The sequence below is a fragment of the Urocitellus parryii genome, chromosome 2 (genome assembly GCF_045843805.1).
Source record: "Urocitellus parryii isolate mUroPar1 chromosome 2, mUroPar1.hap1, whole genome shotgun sequence".
Lineage (NCBI taxonomy): Eukaryota > Metazoa > Chordata > Mammalia > Rodentia > Sciuridae > Urocitellus > Urocitellus parryii.
The window spans coordinates 85,131,566-85,150,571 of record NC_135532.1 but is presented as its reverse complement, the minus strand read 5'-3'; the positions used below and the strand labels follow the sequence as shown (position 1 = coordinate 85,150,571).

General features: G+C 35.3%; 1 protein-coding gene across 1 annotated transcript in view; it reads right to left on the bottom strand.

Moving 5' to 3' along the window:
* Positions 1-19,006, bottom strand: part of Wasf3 (WASP family member 3) — a 116,355-nt gene that overhangs the window by 24,635 nt on the left and 72,714 nt on the right. Inside the window, exon 3 of the mRNA XM_077793164.1 lies at positions 17,370-17,512. Within this exon, the coding sequence (XP_077649290.1) occupies positions 17,370-17,502 (133 nt within the window). The 5' untranslated portion in view covers positions 17,503-17,512. The remainder of the gene's footprint in view (positions 1-17,369; positions 17,513-19,006) is intronic.

Genomic DNA, 19,006 nt, shown 5'->3' with positions numbered 1-19,006 from the left:
CTCAGTTATTCAGCAAACATTCATCAAGCACACACTATGTGAGAGGCATTATCTCAGTGGACTGAAGAAACACAGCAGTGAACACAGTCAAAGTCTCATGAAGCACATATTACAGTTGGGGGAAACAGACAATTAAACAGATAATGTGACAGCTGATAACAAACACCCTGAAGAAAACAGTAGGAGACTAGAGAGTGGTAGAAGATATTCTATAGGAGTATAAAGGGGAAGAATCTTCCAGGCAGAAGACAGAAACATGCTTGGTATGTGTGAGCAATATCACGGAGGCCAATGTGGCTGGAAGCCAGTGAGTGGTGGAGAAGAAAAATAAATGCCCTTCTCTTTGAGGGGTGGGTGACTACAGTGGGAGTAAAGAGACCATCTGGGAGGATCCTGACTAGCAGGTGAGAGGTGATGGTGACTTAGACTAGAATAGTAGCAGTGAGACAGGCAGCAGGTGTACAGATTGGCAAATATTTTTAATATAACTGATCTCATTTGCTATTGGATTGGATATCTGTTATAAGAGACAGAAGAGACAATCTAAAAGCAACTGGTAGAGTGCTCATTTGCTAAGACAGAGGGGTTGGGGAAAAGGAAAGGAAAAGAATGATAAACTTAGTTTTAGACAAGTTTAATCTGAGATGCCCATTAGAAATCCAAGATGCTATCAAATGGGTAGCTGTATATGTGAGTTTGAAGTCTAGGGGAGAGATGCACATTTGGAAGTCACAGCATAAAGATGGTATTTCAAGCCATGACACTCGAAGAGCTTGCCTGGTTGAATGGGAACAGACAGAGAGGAATTTCCATGACTGACCTCTGGAGCACACCAACTTACAGGGGTTGGGAAGACCAACAAAGGAAAGTAATATCAAATAGCTGTAAGGCACAAAAAACACCAAAGTGAGGTAGTCCAGAAGCCAGATGAAACAAGTCTCTTCAAAGGCAGGAAGTTATCAATAATCCATTGCTACTAACAGATTAAGTCATAGGACTGCAATTGATCGCTAGAGTCAGCAACTTGGAAGGCACTGATAATGTTGACAAGCACAGTTTCAAAAGAGTGGGAAGGATAAAACTTTAACTGGGACAAAGACAATAATGAAAGCAGAGATATTGGAGAAATAAATAGTTCTTTGAAGGACTATTGCTGTGAAAGGAAGCAAGAAATAGGACAACAGGGAGAGGACAATCTGTGGTTTAAGCCGAGAGATTCCTTACATGTTATATTTAATAGGAAGGATATCTATAAGTGGGGGTTGGGGGAAGATGTAGAGAAGAAGGAAGGAAGGTAAATGTAGTCCTAGAGTGAGCACAAGGGGGTGGGATCCAGTGCTCAAGTGGAAGAGATGGTTTGGATAGGAGTAGGAACAAGTTATCATTATAAAGGAGGGTGAGCAGGATACACCAGTACACAGCCCTCATAGTGGGTTGATATGTCAGAACACAGATGTGAAGATTTCCTGATTGCTTTTATTTTACCAATAAAATAAGCAGAGTGGCAATCAGAGTGGGGTAGTACAGGATTAAGGAGAAGATATGAAATAAGCACTCTGATAAGAATACCAAAACTAAGAAATTATATCAGTATTGTTGAGCAACACTAAGAGTTCACATGAACAAAGTGCATATGATTTTAGATCTTTATTTTCAAATATAAGCATTTAAAGCTACAAATTTCTCTCTAAACATTTAGCTAAATCTCACAATACACTGATATTTTGTGTTTAATTACCACTAGAAATAATATCTAATTTCTGTTTCGAATTCTTCGTTGATCCAGTGAGTAAAAAGATACTGCTTGACTTTCTAATAATTGAGAATTATCTAAAACTATTATTATTATTCCATTATCATCACATTCTATATACTAATCTTTTTAAACTTATTCTTTTGCAGCCTAGCATATGTTCCATACTGGTGAAGTTCCATGGGAAATTAAAAGAATGTGCATTCCACAGTTTGGGAGTTCAGTATATACAGATCAACTAAGTTAGATTGGTTGGTAGTGTTCAAACCTTCTACATCATTCATTCATGCATGCAAGTATTTATTTCTTTATGGTCTACATGTGCTTTCAATTAGTGAGGTTCCCCATTAAAATTTCCAACTAGGATTTTGGGCTTGTCTAGTTTTTCCCTTAGTTCTGTTTATTTTTATTCTATGTATCCTTGGAGTCCTCTTATTATACGCATATACATTTAAGACTGGTGTTCAGTGTTCCTGATTTTTATTGTGACAAAATGTCCTTCATCTCTTTTACAGTCTATCTTATCACCACCAAACCAGTTTTCTTATGCTTTATATTTACATGGCATATTTTTCTCATTATTTTCTTTAAGTCTCTATCTTTATTCTTAAAATACATATATTTTAGTCTTGCTGTTTTATTTAGACTGATAATTTCTGCCTTTTAAGAGGAGTGTCAAAATGTTTCTATTTAAAGAATATATTGCCTATTGCTGGATTTAATTCTATCACCGGGCATTTGTTTTCTATTTGTCCCTTCTGTTCCTTGTTCCTCCTTTCCTGCCTTCTTCTGGGTAATAAAATAATTATTTTAGGATTCCATTTTATCTTTTTTATATGTTATGCTTAGTAGTTACTGGAAATTACAATATGCATCCTTAACTCATCACAATCAACTTTCAAATAATACAGTATTAACAAACAATATAAAATATTAGAGTATAATTCCATTCACTCCCTTGTACCTTCAGAGTTCTTATTGTCACTTAGTTTCTGGTCACACAGATTATAAACTCCACAATAACTTTTAAACAATAGTCTCTTATATGTACAATAGACACAAATTTTAATAATTTTTTATTTCTTTCCATATTTACTTATTTTTTATGATACTGGGGATTGAACCCAGGGGCTCTTTACCACTAAGCCACATCCCCAGCCTTTTTATATATTTTATTTAGAGAGGGTCTTACTGAGTTGCTTACAGTCTTCCTAAGTTGCTGAGGCTGGCTTTGAACTCGTGATCCTCCTGCCTTAGCCTGCTGAGCCACTGGGACTGTAGGTATGTACCACCATACCCAGGTCCATTTTTACTTTTTTGTTAATCTTTATTCCTTCTTGCATTTCTATCTAGTATCATTTCCCTTTGGTCTAAAGAACTTTTTAAATATATTTTTTGTAGTGAAGTTCTACTGGGAGACTAATTCTTTCAGATTCTGTGTAAAATATGTCATCATTTTTTTTTGTATTTTCAAAGGATATTTCATTGATTAGAGATTATAGAACATTATTTCCCCTTCAAGACTTTATCCATTGTTTTCTCGTCTCAACTGTTTCTAAGGAAAAATCAGATGTCATTCTTAATACTGTTCCTCCCACCTTACTCAGCTTTTTTGCTGCTGTGACTAAAAGACCCAACCAGAACAACTTTAGAAGAGGACAAGTTTATTTGGGGGCTCACAATTTCAGAGGACTCAATTCTCAGATAGCAGGCTCTATTCCTCAGGGCTCCAGGTGAGGTAGAACCATGGTGGAAGAGTGTAGTAGGGGGAAGCAGCTTTCATGATGATCAGAAACCAGAGAGAGGTCTCCTCTTGCCAGTTACAAATATCTACCCCAAAGCCATGCCCCCAATTCCCACCTCCTCTACCCACACCCTGCCTCTTCAGTTACCACTCAGTTAATTCCTATCAGGGGATTAATTCATCATCATACAGTTTCCAACAGGTAAGCTTTGGGGGGGGCACCTCACATCCAAACTGTAACACCTCCCTATATATAATATACATCCTTCCTCTTGCTCCTTCCAATGTTTTTCTTTAACTTTGTTCTATGTTACTATGATGTGTTTTTTTCTATAATTTATAAGTTCTGGAATTTGCCAAACTTCTTATATTTGTTGGTTGACAGATATCATCAGGAGTCAAGAATTATCATCCATTATTTTTTCTGCTTTATTCTTTCTCTCTTGTCTTCCATGGCTCCAATTACATATGTACTAGACCAGTATTTTGGAGGCTCTAAGCTGATTTTTGTAAATTCACTTTCTGTTGGTGATCAGTCTGAACAATTTCTATTGAATTCTCTTTAATTTCACTGATCACTGTGCCGTCTGTTCCCATACCCATCAATTGAATTCTTTCTGATACAGTATTCTCCAGTCCAGCATTTTAAAAAATAATTTCATTTTTTCTGTTGAAATTCACATTTCCCCATACAAGTTGTCTGCTCACATGCTCTTCAATAAATTTTTTAATTTAGAATTTCCATTTCTATTGATTACTTTACCTCTCCTTAACCCTTAGCAAATTGTCTACATTTTCTTTACAGCCCACAGCATAATGATCATAGTTATTTAAAATTCCAAGTCTGAAAATTTGAACTTCCCTGATTCTGATGTTTGGCTCTGTCTCTTCAAACTGTGTTTTTTGCCATTTAATATGCTTTGTAATTTTTTGATAAAAGCCAGACATGACACACTGGTAAACAAAACAAAACAAAACGGGAGTACACAGACCAGTGATATATTGGTAAGTTGTTAGGAAAGAGAAGTGTTCTACAGTCTATAGTTAGGTCTCAGTCTTCTAATGAGCCTGGGCCCCTGGGTCTCACTTCTCTTCCCTCTCAGGTGAACAAGAAGATTACAGGGGGCTGGAGTTGGTTATTTCTCTCCCCCAAAACTGTTAGGCTCTATCAAAACCTTGATCTGTTAGGCTGTATAAAAATAGCTTCTTCTGAGGGCTGGCATGCTAAGAAGAAAAAATGTTCTGGGCTTATTTCAAAATGGTTGCTTTTCCCCTTTCACTACTGAAGAGTTGGGGTATTTTCTTTCAGCTTTTATCATGAGAACATGGTAAGGCTCCCAACAGTAAAACACAAAGAACCACAAAAAAGGCTGTGAGACAGAGGAATCAGATCATATATAGGGGGAGACCAATTTGCATCTCAGAAAATTTCCCAAGCATGAAGAATGGATTGGAAAACCAAATACAAGAGGCTTACAGGACACCAAATGTACAAAGTTTCAACAAATCTAAACCAAGGCACATTATAATGAGCATACCTAGCATACACAGCAAGGATAAAATCTTAAAAGCTTCGAGAGAGAGAGAGGAATCAGATCACATATGGGGGAGATCAATTCGTATCCCCTCTAAGAAGGCACTCATCTGCCTACACTGGCCTGTGCGGGACCCAGGCTCATAGTAAGCCCCGGTCCATCTCATAACCTGCAGACACCTGCCGAAGCCCAGCCTCTGGCACAGGACCACACCTTCTGACCAGCAGACTACAGCAGGAGGGCAGACCCAGCCCAGATCTGCCCACACCAGCCTGCGAGGTACCTAGGTCCAGGATCCACACTGTAAGAAAGGAAGACACATAGAGAATATGAAAAAAACAAGGGAGGAAAGTGCCCTAAACCAGGATACTACAATAACAGAACCCATGGACAGCAAAGTTGATGAAATGTCAGAGAAGGAGTTCAGAAGGTTCATAATTAAAATAATCTGTAAACTAAAGAATGACCTAAATGAGCAAATACAAGAAAAAAAATGACCACTCCAACAGGAGATAAGAGAACAAATATAGGTAGCAAAATATTACTTCAGGAAAGAGATAGAGACTCTGAAAAAAAAAAAACAGTCAGACATCCTTGAAATGAAGGCTACACTAAACCAAATAAACATTTCAATAGAAAGCATAACCAACAGACTAGATCACTTGGAAGAAAGAACATTAGATAATGAAGACAAAATATATAATCTGGAAAATAAAGTTGATCACACAGTGATGACAGAACATCCAAGAATTATGGGACAGCATCAAAAGACCAAATCTAAGAGTTCTTGGGACAGAGGAAGGCACAGAGTTTCAAATCAAAGGAATGCACAATCTCTTCAATGAGATAATATCAGAAAATTTCCCAAGCATGAAGAATGAATTGGAAAACCAAATACAAGAGGCTTATAGGACACCAAATGTACAAAGTTACAACAGATCTAAAGCAAGGCACATTATAATGAAAATGCCTAGCATACAGAGTAAGGATAGAATCTTAAAAGCTGCAAGAGAGAGGAGTCAGATAACATATAGGGGGAGACCAATTCGTATCTCAGCAGATTTTTCAACCCAGACCCTCAAAGCCGGGAGATCCTGGAACAACATATACCAAGCTCTGAAAGAAAATGGATGCCAACCAAGAATCTTATATCCAGCAAAACTAAGCTTTAGATTTGATGATGAAATAAAAACCTTCCACGATAAACAAAAGTTAAAAAGAATTTACAACTAGAAAGCCTGCATTACAGAACATCCACAACAAAATATTCCAAGAAGAGGAAATGAAAAACAAGGATGAAAATCAGCAGAGGGAGGTATTACACTATATGAAAACCTAATCAGAGGAGAAACAAGTCATGTTAAATACAAAAAACAGACCAAAATGGCTGTGAATACAAATCATGCCTAAATATTAACCCTGAATATTAATGGCCTAAACTCACCAATCAAAAGACATAGACTAGCAGATTGGATCAAAAAAAAAAAAAAGAACCAACAATATGCTGCCTTTAAGAGGCTCATCTCATAGGAAAAGACATCCACAGACCGAAGGAGAAGGGCTGGAAAAAACAATACCACTCACATGGACTGTGGAAGCAAGCAGGGGTTTCCATCCTCTTATCAAAAAAAGTAGGTTTCAAGCTAAAGTTAATCAAAAGGGATAAAGAAAGACACTACATACTGTTCAAGGGAACCATATAGCAACAAGACTTAACAATTAAAAAAAATATATATATATATCCCAAACAATGGAGCATAAGTTCAAACAAACCAACTCTTCTCAAGTTTAAGAGTCAAACAGACCCACACAATAATTTTGGGTGACTTTAAAACACCTCTTTCATGACTGGATAGATATTCCAAACAAAAGCTGAACAAAGAAACTATAAACTCAATAATACAATCAATAACAGAGATTTACTTGATACACACACACACACACACACACACATATATAGAATATTTCATCCTACAACAAGCAGATACACTTTCTTTTCAGCAGCATATGGGTCCTTCTCTAAAATAGACCATATATTATACCACAAAGCAACTCTTAGCAAATATAAAAAAGTAGAGATACTACCCTGCATTCTATCAGATCATAATGGAATGAAATTAGAAATCAATGATAAAATAAGAAATAAAAGCTACTCCAATACCTAGAGACTAAATAATATGCTATGGAATGCAGAAGACATCAAGGAGGAGATTAAAAAAATTTTAGAGGTGAATGAGAACACAGATACAACATATCGAAGTCTCTGGAACACTACGAAGGCAGTTCTAAGAGGAAAGTTCATTGCATGGAATTCATAGCTTAAAAGAAGAAAAAAGTCAACGAACAAATGACTTAACATTACATCTCAAAGCCCTACAAAAAGAAAAACAAATCAATACCACAAGCAGTAGAAGATAGGGAATAATTAAAAACAGAGCAGAAATCAATGAAATTGAAACAAACAAAAAAACCACTGAAAAAATGGACAGAACAAAAAGTTGGTTCTTTGAAAAATAAATAAAACTGACAGGCCCTTAGCCATTCTTATGAAGAGAAGAAGAGAAAAAAACTCAAATTACTAACATATGTAATGAAAAAGGAAATATCACAACAGACACTACAGAAATACAGAAGATAATTAGAAATTATTTCAAAAACGTGTACTACAATAAAATAGAAAATATTGAAGGCATTGACAAATTTCTAGATACATAGGATTTGCTCAAATTGAATCAGGATGATATACATGATTTAAACAGATCAATTTCAAGCAAGAAAATACAAGATGCCATCCCAGAAGTGTACCAACCAAGAAAAGCCCAGGACCCAGTGGATACACGGCCAAGTTCTACAAGACATTTAAAGAAGAACTAATACCAATGCTTTTCAACTTATTTCAGGAAATAGAAAAAGAGGCAGCACTTCCAAACTCATTCTATGAGGCCAATATTGCCTGATTCCAAAACCAGGCAAAGATACATCAAAAAAAAGAAACTTCATACCAATATCTCTAATGAACATAGATGCAAAAATTCTATAGACTTACAGAAAAGAATCATATGATCATCTCAATAGATACAGAGAAAGCATTTGACAAAATTCAGTACACCTTCATGTTCAAAACACTAGAAAGACTAGAGATAGTAGGAACACATCTCAACATTGTAAAAGCTATCTATACTAAGCTCAAAGTCAACATCATTCCACATGGAGAAAAACTGATAGCATTCCCTCTAAAAACTGAAACAAGATAGGGATGCCCACTTTTACTATTTTTAATCAATACAGTCCTTTAAATTCTAGCTAGAGCAATTAGACAGATGAAAAAAATTAAAAGGGATACAAATAGGAAAAGAGGAATTCAAACTATCACTATTTACAGATGACAATTCTATATTTAGAAGATCCAAAAAATTCCACCAGAAAACTTTTAAAACTAATAAATGAATTCAGCAAAGTATCAGAATATAAAATCAATACCCATAAATCAAGTGCATTTCTATTCATCAGTGGTTTCATCACTAAAAGAGAAATTTAGAAAACTATCCTAAGCACAATAGCTTTAAAAAATACTTGGGAAGAAATCTAATAAGAGGTGAAAAACCTTTAAAATGAAAACTACAGAACACTAAAGAAAGAAATTGAAGAAGACCTTAGAAGATGGAATGATCTCCCATGTTCTTGAATTGAAAGAATTAATATTGTCAAAATGGCCATACTATCACAAACATTATACAGATTTACTGCAATTACAGTTAAAATCCCAAAAACATTCCTCATAGAAATAGAAAAAGCAATCATTAAATTAATTTGAAAAAAAAAAAAGAGACCCAGAATAGCCAAAGTAATCCCTGGCAAGAAGAGCGAAGAAGGAGGCATCAGAATACCAGACCTTAAACTAAACTACAGAGATATAGTAATAAAAATGACATGGTATTAGCAGCAAAATAGACATATAGACCAATGGAACAGAATAGAAGACACAAAGACAATCCCACATAAATACCATTATCTCGTACTAGACAAAGGTGCCGAAAACATACCTTGGCAAAAAGATCACCTCTGCCACAAATGGTGCTGGGAAAACTGGAAACCAATGCTCAGCAAAACGAAATTAAATCATTGTCTCTTATCCTGCACAACGCTCAACTCAAAGTGTATCAAGGACCTAGGAATGAGACCAGAGACCCCTGCGCCTAATACAAGAAAAAGTAGATCCAAATCTTCATAATGTCAGATTGGGTCCTGATTTTCTTAACCAGACTCCTAAAGCACAAGAAATAAAATCAAGCATCAATAAATGGGATGGATTCAAAAGAAACAATGAATAATGTGAAGAGACAGCCCACAAAGTGGGAGAAAATCTTTACTACATGCACATCAGATAGAGCACTAATTTCCAGGATATATAAAGAACTCAAAAAACTTAACACCAAAAAGTAAATAACCCAATCAATAAATGGGCTAAAGAACTGAACACACACTTCTCAGAAGAAGATATACAATTGATCAACAAATATATGAAAAAATGTTCAATTTATCTATCAATCAGAAAAATGAAAATCAAAACTACTCAAAGATTTCATCTCACTCTGGTCAGAATGGCAATTATCAAGAATACAAGCAATAATAAGTGTTAGCAAGGATGTGGGGGAAAAGATACACTCATACATTGCTGTTGGGATTACAAATTGGTACAACCACTCTGGAAAGCAGTACAGAAATTCCTTAGAAAACTTAGAATGGAAGCACCATTTGACCAAGTTATCCCAGCCCTTGGTCTTTATCCAAATGACTTAAAATCAGCATACTACAGTGATGTGGCCACATCAATGTTCATAGTAGCTCAATTCATAATAGCTAAACTATGGAACCAACCTAGATGCCCTTCAATAGATGAATGGATAAAGCAACTGTGGTATATATACACAATGGAATATTACTCAGCCTTAAAGATGACTGAAATTATGGCATTTGCAGGTAAATGTATGGAGGTGGAGAATATCGTGGTAAGCAAAATAAGCCAACCCCCCCCCCAAACAAAGGCTGAATGTTTTCTCTAATAAGCGGATGCTGATCCATAACGGGGGTGGAGCAGGTAGGGAAGAATGGAGGAACTCTGGATTGGCAGAGGGGAGTGAGCAGAGGGTAGGGGGCCTGTGGGTGGGAAAAAATGGTGAAGTATGATAGACATTATTACCCTATATACAGGTATGATTATAGGACTGGTGTGACTCTGCACCATGTACAGCCAGAGGAATGGGAAGTTGTGTTCCATTTGTGTACAATGTGTCATATATAAGTATTTAGAAGAATTTTTTTAAAAAACTTCATAAATTCTTGTTGTGCTTCTTACATCAACTTCTGTGCAGATATATCAATATCCTAACTTACCCTTACCCTTAGCCTTAACCTACACAGAAAAACACTTGTGATCTTTAACCTTTATAAAGTGTGCTTTATCCTTTTCCTCCCCCCACAAAAATCCTGTGGATAAAAACATCTAAGAAATGTATAAAGTGCATGCCTTCAAAATATTTAAACCTCTATTCTCAGTAGTACTGCACTTAATGGAATTAGGTCCAAATTTCAGATCCAAAAACAGAGCAAATGCATGAGAGTTCAAGCCTATGAAATCAAAGTACAAACCCTTAAGAAATAAGAGTGTGAGCCCTTAAGAAAGAATATTTATGTCAATTTAGCATTAAATTTGATATGAAATATATTGTGTACCTTCGGGAGAATTAATAAAAACAATTACTTTTTAAAGTATAGGAGAAGAAAATAGACTCCTTTCTCATTTATATAATTACACCAAACATGGAAATGAGGGAAAAATCGATTTTGCAATGATTCCAAAAAAAGAGAGACAAATTTAAAATTAATAGACTTATAGAATTTTAGGCAATTTTTGGAGATTCTTTTTGTTCATTATGAGAAGTCTGGATTATTAAGATACAAGACAAGTATATTAAAACATCATAAACAACCAAAACATATGCAGCTATTTTGTACAATAATTTATAAGTGCCCTTGCCTCTGACAAAGAAATAACTTCTATGTTCAAGAGTATAAAAAAAGACTAAATCATAAAGAATGACTTCATGGCATTTGTTAGTAAATGGATGAAACTGGAGATTATCATGACAAGTGAAATAAGCCAGTCCCAAAAGTCAAAGGTCAAATGTTTTCTCTGATAAGCAGGAGTTAATCCAACATAAAAAGGAGGCATAAAAAAAGAGAAGAGAATACCAGTTGAGCAGACAATGGTGAATGAAGGAAAGGGAGGAGAGATGGACAGGGAAAGACAGTGAAATGAATCTGACCTAACATTCTTATTTATATATTTGAGTATACTGCAATGAATCTCACCAGCATATACATCCACTATACACAAATTACCAAAAAAAAAAAAAATCAGATTCCACAGTTTCATCAAATTCCTATTCTATTAAAAAACTGAACCAAGTAAAAACCCACAAGTGACAAAAGCAGAATAGTACACTAATAATATGATGCAAATGCAAAATAAATATTCTCATAAAATTGTTTTCAAAAATGTAAACAAATTAAAAAAACCCAAAATATCAACAATAGGGATTCTAGGTTAGGGGGATTATGAACTATTAGCAGGCTTTTCTATTTGTTCTCTGTGATTTTGTATCTTAAAACAACAACAACATCATGCATTCGGTTTATAAAATGACTGAAATAAACTTCATTTGAAAACAAAAAAAGAGACAAAAATGTCTAAACAATATGGCATATCAATATAATAATCTCCAGTTATTAAAAACTGTGTCATAAAAGAATCAATAAAAAATATATACTATATAGTGAATGGGCTACAATGCCATTTCTACCTTGATACCGTTTTTTGTAAAGATAAATGTATGTGTGTGTGCATATATAATACACACAGATAAAATATTATCAATAATTTTCTCTGATGATTGCAATTTATTCATCTTTTCCTTTGAATATTTTTATGTTAAATTTTCTATATCACCTTATTAATATCATCAAATATAACCAATAACTTTGTGTGGAGAGGGACATGCTAATTCTTACTCCTTTCTTGTTTTGTTTTTTGTACCAGGGACATACTTTATCCAGAGGTACTTTACCACTGAGCCATAGCCCAGCCCTTTCTTATATATTTTATTTTGAAACAGGACCTCACTAACTTGCTTAGGGCCTTGCTAAATTGCTGAAGCTGGCTGTGAACATTTGATCCTCCTGCATCAGAGGAGCCGGAGGGAGGAGCCACTGGGATCTGGCATGTGTGGCTCTTACTGCATTCTTTGTGATATCATATTAAGAAGAGAAAGGGGAAGATAGCTATTATCTCAAGAACAAAGAAAAGTAATAAAAACCAACCTAGGAGGTATAAACAATTGTGCCAAGGATGACACAAATGTCCTATCTTCTTACCTCCTTTTCAAAGCAAAGTATATTAAAATTGCATTAGAATATCATTAAGAATTTGATTGCAATATACTATAATTTTAATTGAGCAACTAGCTGACAGGAGTAAGAGCACTCAGATTATTAATCAAGGAAATGATGAAAAAGCAATTCTGATTTAGTGTTAATTGCTGCACTAAACTGTCATTAATTGAAGAAAAAATATCAATATCCCCTAGATGGAAACCAAGTGACACATTATTAATCAAAATTACCAAAAATATAATAAAAAATAAAAAGCAAGTGGCTTTTCTCCACCATGCCATTTCTCTGATCTTTCATATTAGATAGTTTGAAATAATAAGAAAAATCTGAAAGCTAATAAAGACTAATTTTTTTTTATTTTGGTGGATGAAGTTCTGAAAGCCTCTGATCCTTTAACTGTAAGACTGCCAGGTTACAAATTTCCTCTCTTTCATTTCTACAACTATCCCTAAACTCAATACCAATAATCAGTATATTCTCATTGAAAAGATTTCAGTTTTCTGTAAAGCCTGTTAAGAATCCATTGCTGCTAAATTACTGAGCCTTGAAGTCAGGTGTCTGATTTGGATGTAATGGGAACATGGCAATATGTTTTTTAAAAACCCAGTTTTCCCAACAGGTGTGTAGTTAGTTACAGGGCTTACAGAGGACTAATTAGCATCCAGAACCAGATTCTTTTCTTGCCTTATGCAAAGTCATTTATATCTTAATGACTCTGAACTGTCCTAATAAATGTGATGAGAAGCAAAATAACCTGATGAATGAGGATGTCAACTGCTAGTCTTCCTTATTGGAAAAGAGCAAAGAAATTCCTTCTGGAGTCCTGATCTGTTTTGTCTTCCTAGAACTGTCAGACAATTTGTCACCCTAGGTCCCTTGAAGCAAGCCATTCTCAGGTGGGCAGGACCATTCAGGCTCAAGGAAGGTCCTTAAGTTCCCCTAAACTCGGCCCCTAAGATGGCACAGAAGGACAAAGTCCAGCCTCTGTATATTGCTTGCAAGAAATCCAGATAACTATCTATCACCTATCAGCACACCTGAAAATGAGTCTCTGATGAGTGAGCATAGATGCTGAAAGATGGGGGCGAGGTGTTGTGGGGCACAGAAGTGAGACTTAACACAGTCCATTTTAATCTGGACCCACTGAATAACGGTTAGGTGCACAAGAAAATTTAAAGATTCTGTTTTGACTTTATCATAGGAATGAATAGTCAGCAAAAAAAGACTTTTAATATTACAGATTCATGCATTCTTAAAACTTAAAATACATCAATGATTATGAAAATAGAAAGTAACATGAAACATTCTTTTTTAATATTTATTTATTTTTAGTTGTAGTTGGGCACAATATCTTTATTTATTTATTTTTATGTGTGCTGAGGATTGAACCCAGGGCCTCACACATGCTAGGTGAGCACTCTACCACTGAGCCACAACCTCAGCCCCAAAATATTCTTTTTTCAAATATTTTCTTATGCTTCCTAACAAACTTAGATCATAAAAAATTGTATATAACTTTCCATATATCCAGTAGCATATTTGTTCAATGAGAAATCACAAAAACTAAGATTCACCTATGTAGATATTATTATGTTTTTTGTGTTTTCTTACAGGTTGTAATGACTGCATATCTATTTCCTATTTTAAAACCATACTGAAAATATACTTTATTTATAAAGTATAAACACATTAAAAATGTGTTTAACTTCTAGACAGGGAACAATTACTTCCTGTTTGTTGCACCTACAGAGGTACTAAGTGAATCAACACTAATAAATAAAGTACTGGGGTAAAGGCTGAGGTTGTGGCTCAGTGGTAGAGCACCTGCCTAGCACATGTGAGGCATTGGGTTTGATTCTCAGTATCACATAAAAATAAATAAATAAAATAAAGGTATTGTGTCCATCTACAACCAACAAACAAATAAATAAATGGTAAATCTAATTTGCTATTCTATGACCAATTAATACCTCAGCATCTCAGTCAGTTCAGGCTATGATAAGAAAACCACAGACTGACTGTGGTTTTAAATAGTTCTAGGGCTGAGAAGTGCAAGATCAAGGTTATGGCGGATTCAATATCTGTTGGGTGCTATTCTTTCTGCTTCAAGGATGCACCCCTATTCTGAGTCCTCACATGGAACATGGGGTCTCTCTCAGGTCTTTTAAATAAGGGCAATAATCTCATCTTCAGGACCTATCACCTTCCCACAAAGACCCTATTTCTAAATAAGACAACCCTGGAAATAAGATTTCAATATATAAATTTCAATATATAAATTTTGTGAACACATAAACAATCAGTCCACTACACTCAGTTTTTCTTACTTTTCTAGAATTTACCCCTGGCATATACTCTTTCTATAAAGGGTTTTTGGGTTGCATGCCCTAGTTGCAGGCAGGGAACTTGAAGGGAACATTCACCCTGAGGACACCAAAAAACTGCACCTTGAATAGCAGTGAGAGGCCATCCTGGGAAAGTCTAGGGACCAGCTGCTCTCTCTGCCTTATGGGGCTCATGTTCTCTCTCATGTGCAGTTCTCTCTACCGGTCCTTCCTTTTGCCTTTTCTGCCACTGACTTCCTCTGCTTTCTCCTAGGCTCAGGCCTGTACAACTTTGGCTTATAGATGGTCATGGCTTCTTTAGCCCTATATTACATCTCAGCAGTAGGACCTATAATAAACTTGCAAATTCATGTGCTTCTTCCTAGTTCAAATGTCCTAAAAGAATCTGACCAACCTAGCTCACCTTTTCAATCCAGACACACAGGTAACTAATTTGGTGGATAGCATCTCTTATGCATACTCCAATTACCATCACTGGGGGGGGGGTTCCTAGCATCTTGTTTTAATGTTCCCCTAGTGATCCTGGTAGAGAGGCAGAGTTGGGGCCACTGAGAGTGTCTCACTAGGGACTGACTGTCCTTGAGGTAAATGTTTCTCACTGATGCAACCCTAAGGTACTGAGGATCTTATGGAATGCAACATGATTGAGGGTAAATGGTATATGAGTTTCCTATAGCTGCTATATCAAATTACCAGAGAGTGGATTATAAGAGCACAAATTATAATCTCATATTTCTGGAGGTCTTCAATCTAAAATGGATTTCACGGTATTAAAACCAAGATATTGGTGAAGCTGTGCTCCATCTGGGGGCTGAGAGGGAGAATCCATCTCCTTATTTTCAGCAGCTTCTAGAAACTGTCTGCATTCATTGGCTTCTGGTCCTTTCCTTCATTTTCAAAGTCAGCAAAAGCCAGCTGAGCCTTTTTTCACAGCACACACTTGGATACTGATTCTTCTATCTCTTTGGTCTACATTTTTAAAAGTCCTGTGATTCCAATAGGCCCAAACAGATGATCCAAGGTAATCCCCTTCTCTTAATAAATTAGCTGCCTAACCTAATCCACCCTTGCACAGAACATAATACACCCACAGGTTCCACAGTTAAGGATACTGACATATTTGAATGGACTATTTTCCCATTATGAAGTCCATATACAACAAACACACTGGGTGGTCAGATTTGCTTACAGGAAGTTATGGCCAAGCAGGCACTATAAGCAATCAATACAACACTATGCTGAATATTTTTATAGCATGACATGTAGATTACTCAAATTTTAACAGTTTGTTCATTTTAATCACTTTCACTTTGTCAACAGACATTTAAGCCATAAAAACAAAAGACTAAATAATTCCTGCAAATATATATGAATGTAAACAGAAACATTTCTACCATTCAATAATTTACAAGGAATTTTACTGCAATTAATTATATTAATTTGTATATTTTATCCATAACTACTACTAAAAATCAATTATAATTAGTCTCCAGAAGAAATTTACTTTAAAATACATTTTAAGTAATTTCCAAGTTACTTTTTCCTTGGTCAATGAGTGCAGATCTACTAAAAATACACCAATAATAGCACAGTATAATACAATTCTTTAAAAGAAATATTTATCTGCAGTGTTTCTTCTTCAAGATAATTAAAAAAAATCTTCCTATGCTTGAGACTACCAGTATGTGAAATTTCATGAAGGCCTTTCTGGTCATTAGCAGAGTTTTTGAAAAATTTAACTGTGAAAACCTGTCACCAGAAATGCTACCTCAACCCTCAACAGAAAAGGAGTGGGATGAAGTGAGAAAACAAGATCACGATATAAATGTAAGTTAGGCAAAAAATAGTTTAACTTCAAAAAGCTTTGAAGGGAAAAGCATTTTTATGCATATTTGAGGAAATATAATCTTTCTTGGGTTTTAAAAATTAACAGTCAAAACTAGAATAATAAAAAGTCTTTCCTTCCTTATGCCTGTATTTGCAATAAATCTACACATACGAAAATAAATATGGTACATGTATAGTTAACTTATCAATATGGAAGCCATAATTGTAAGTAGGTTAAAACCAGCAAATCTTACTGCTTTGGATTTTATTCTATGACTCATTTGGAACATAAGTCAATCAAAAATATTTATTGAGCACCTCATATGTACCAGAAATATTACGAGTATTAGTTTTCAATCTATTACATTTTAAAAAAATGATTGCTCCCACTCAAGTTCAACAAAATAACTTACTAAAGTTAAAAAAATTAACACTATTTGAAAAAGCTTTAATAAATTAACACTATTTTGAGTCTACATGTTTGGTCTTACCTAATAATTTGTGAGCTGGTAATTGTTCCATTATATCTTCATTGTCTAGTGATGGATATCACAAGCCCAGTGGGCAAAACAATTAGTTGCACACTGGAAAATGTGAAGGGAGAAGGGTTCTTTCCTTTACATCTGCAATAGCATAACTATTGAATTGAAATTCATTTGATAATGTAAAGTTAATAACGTGTCATCAGTAACCAGAAAAAAAAAGTGACTTACTCAGACTGCTTAGCTGGCGTATGATTGCAGCAAGAGTACTGTTGGTTACACATTCAAGTTCACTGGTAATTCCTTCTGGCAGAGCTCCCCGGCATAAGTGCCGGGGTTCAATGTTCCTCTTCACTAAAGGCATGGCTCACAATCTGAAAATTAAAAAGATAATTTTTGAAAAGCTCATATTTACATTTTAAAAAATCTATAGTTTTAGTTCTTCTGAAAATTCAATTTGCCCTAGGAATTTCATTATCCTATTATTTTTACATGAGAGTATAGATAAAATGCAACATCGGTGAATGTTTAATTATTTCAATTAATTTTATGGATTTCAGATATATGGATAGTATAAGTCTCCTTTTCTAGAAAAATAATACATGCTAAATCTCCACCAAAGCATGAGACTGAATAGTGCATTTTTACCTCTTTCCCTCACTGATGACAAGATAGAAAAGGCAAGTCCACAAGTATGGCTATAGTTTGGAACCTAAACATCCCCTAAAATCCTGTGTGTTAACATCTTAGTCCCTATGAGATGATATGAGATGGTGGAACCTTTAAGAGGTAAGGCCTAATAAGAGGTCAATGATCTTTAAGGTCATTGGGGAAATCCCCTTAAAGGGGAGTGTGAGACCCTGACCCCTTCTATCTGTTTCCTGGAAATGAGCAAGCAGTTCTGCTCTACCACATGCTTCTGCCATGAATGGTGTTTTGCCAAAGGCAATAAAAAGCAACAGGGCCATGCAATCATGCACTGGAACCTCCAAAACTCTGAGCCAAATAGAAGTTTATCCTTTATAAGTTAATTATCTGTAGCACTTTGTTATAATGATAGGAAGCTGACTAACACAACCACTAAGAGGAGGAGAGGAGGAATAGTTATAAAACTACGGAGAAAGTATAACCAGATTATAAGATAGAAATGGCTTTATCTAGACTGCAAATAAGGGGTGGCAGAAAATAAGTCCACCAAGCTCCAGAACTTCCCCACCTTCCCTACTAAAGACTGAGGTATCTGTGAAACAGGAGTGGAGTGGAATAAAACAGGAGAAACAGCTTTTACAAATCCATCTAAGAAATCCTTTTCCTGCTGGATATCCACAAGTAGCAGAATAAAATTTAACCTCTCTCACCCTGCACAAAACTCAAAGTGGATCAAGGACCTAGGCATTAGACCAGAGAACCCGGTGCCTAACAGAAGAATATGTAGGCCCAACACTATATCATGTCAGCTTAGGAACTTCATTCCTCAAGAACATGAAGAATAAGCCTACAGAATGAGAGACAATCTTTACAATATGCACCTCAGATAGAGCATTAATCTCCAGGATATACATAGAACTCAAAAAATTTAACACCAAAACCCTCCCCAAATAACCCAATCAATAAATGGGCTAAAGAACTGACCAGACACTTCTTAGAAGAATTTATAAGATCAATCAACAAATATATGAAAAAATGTTCAACATCTCTAGCAATCAGAGAAATGCAAATTAAAACTACAATGAAATTTCATCTCACTCCAGTCAGAACAGCAGTTATCAAGAATACAAGCAAAATAAATGTTGGAGAAGATATGGGTAAAAGGTTACACTTATACATTGCTAGTAGGACTGCAAATTGGTACAACCACTCTGAAAAGC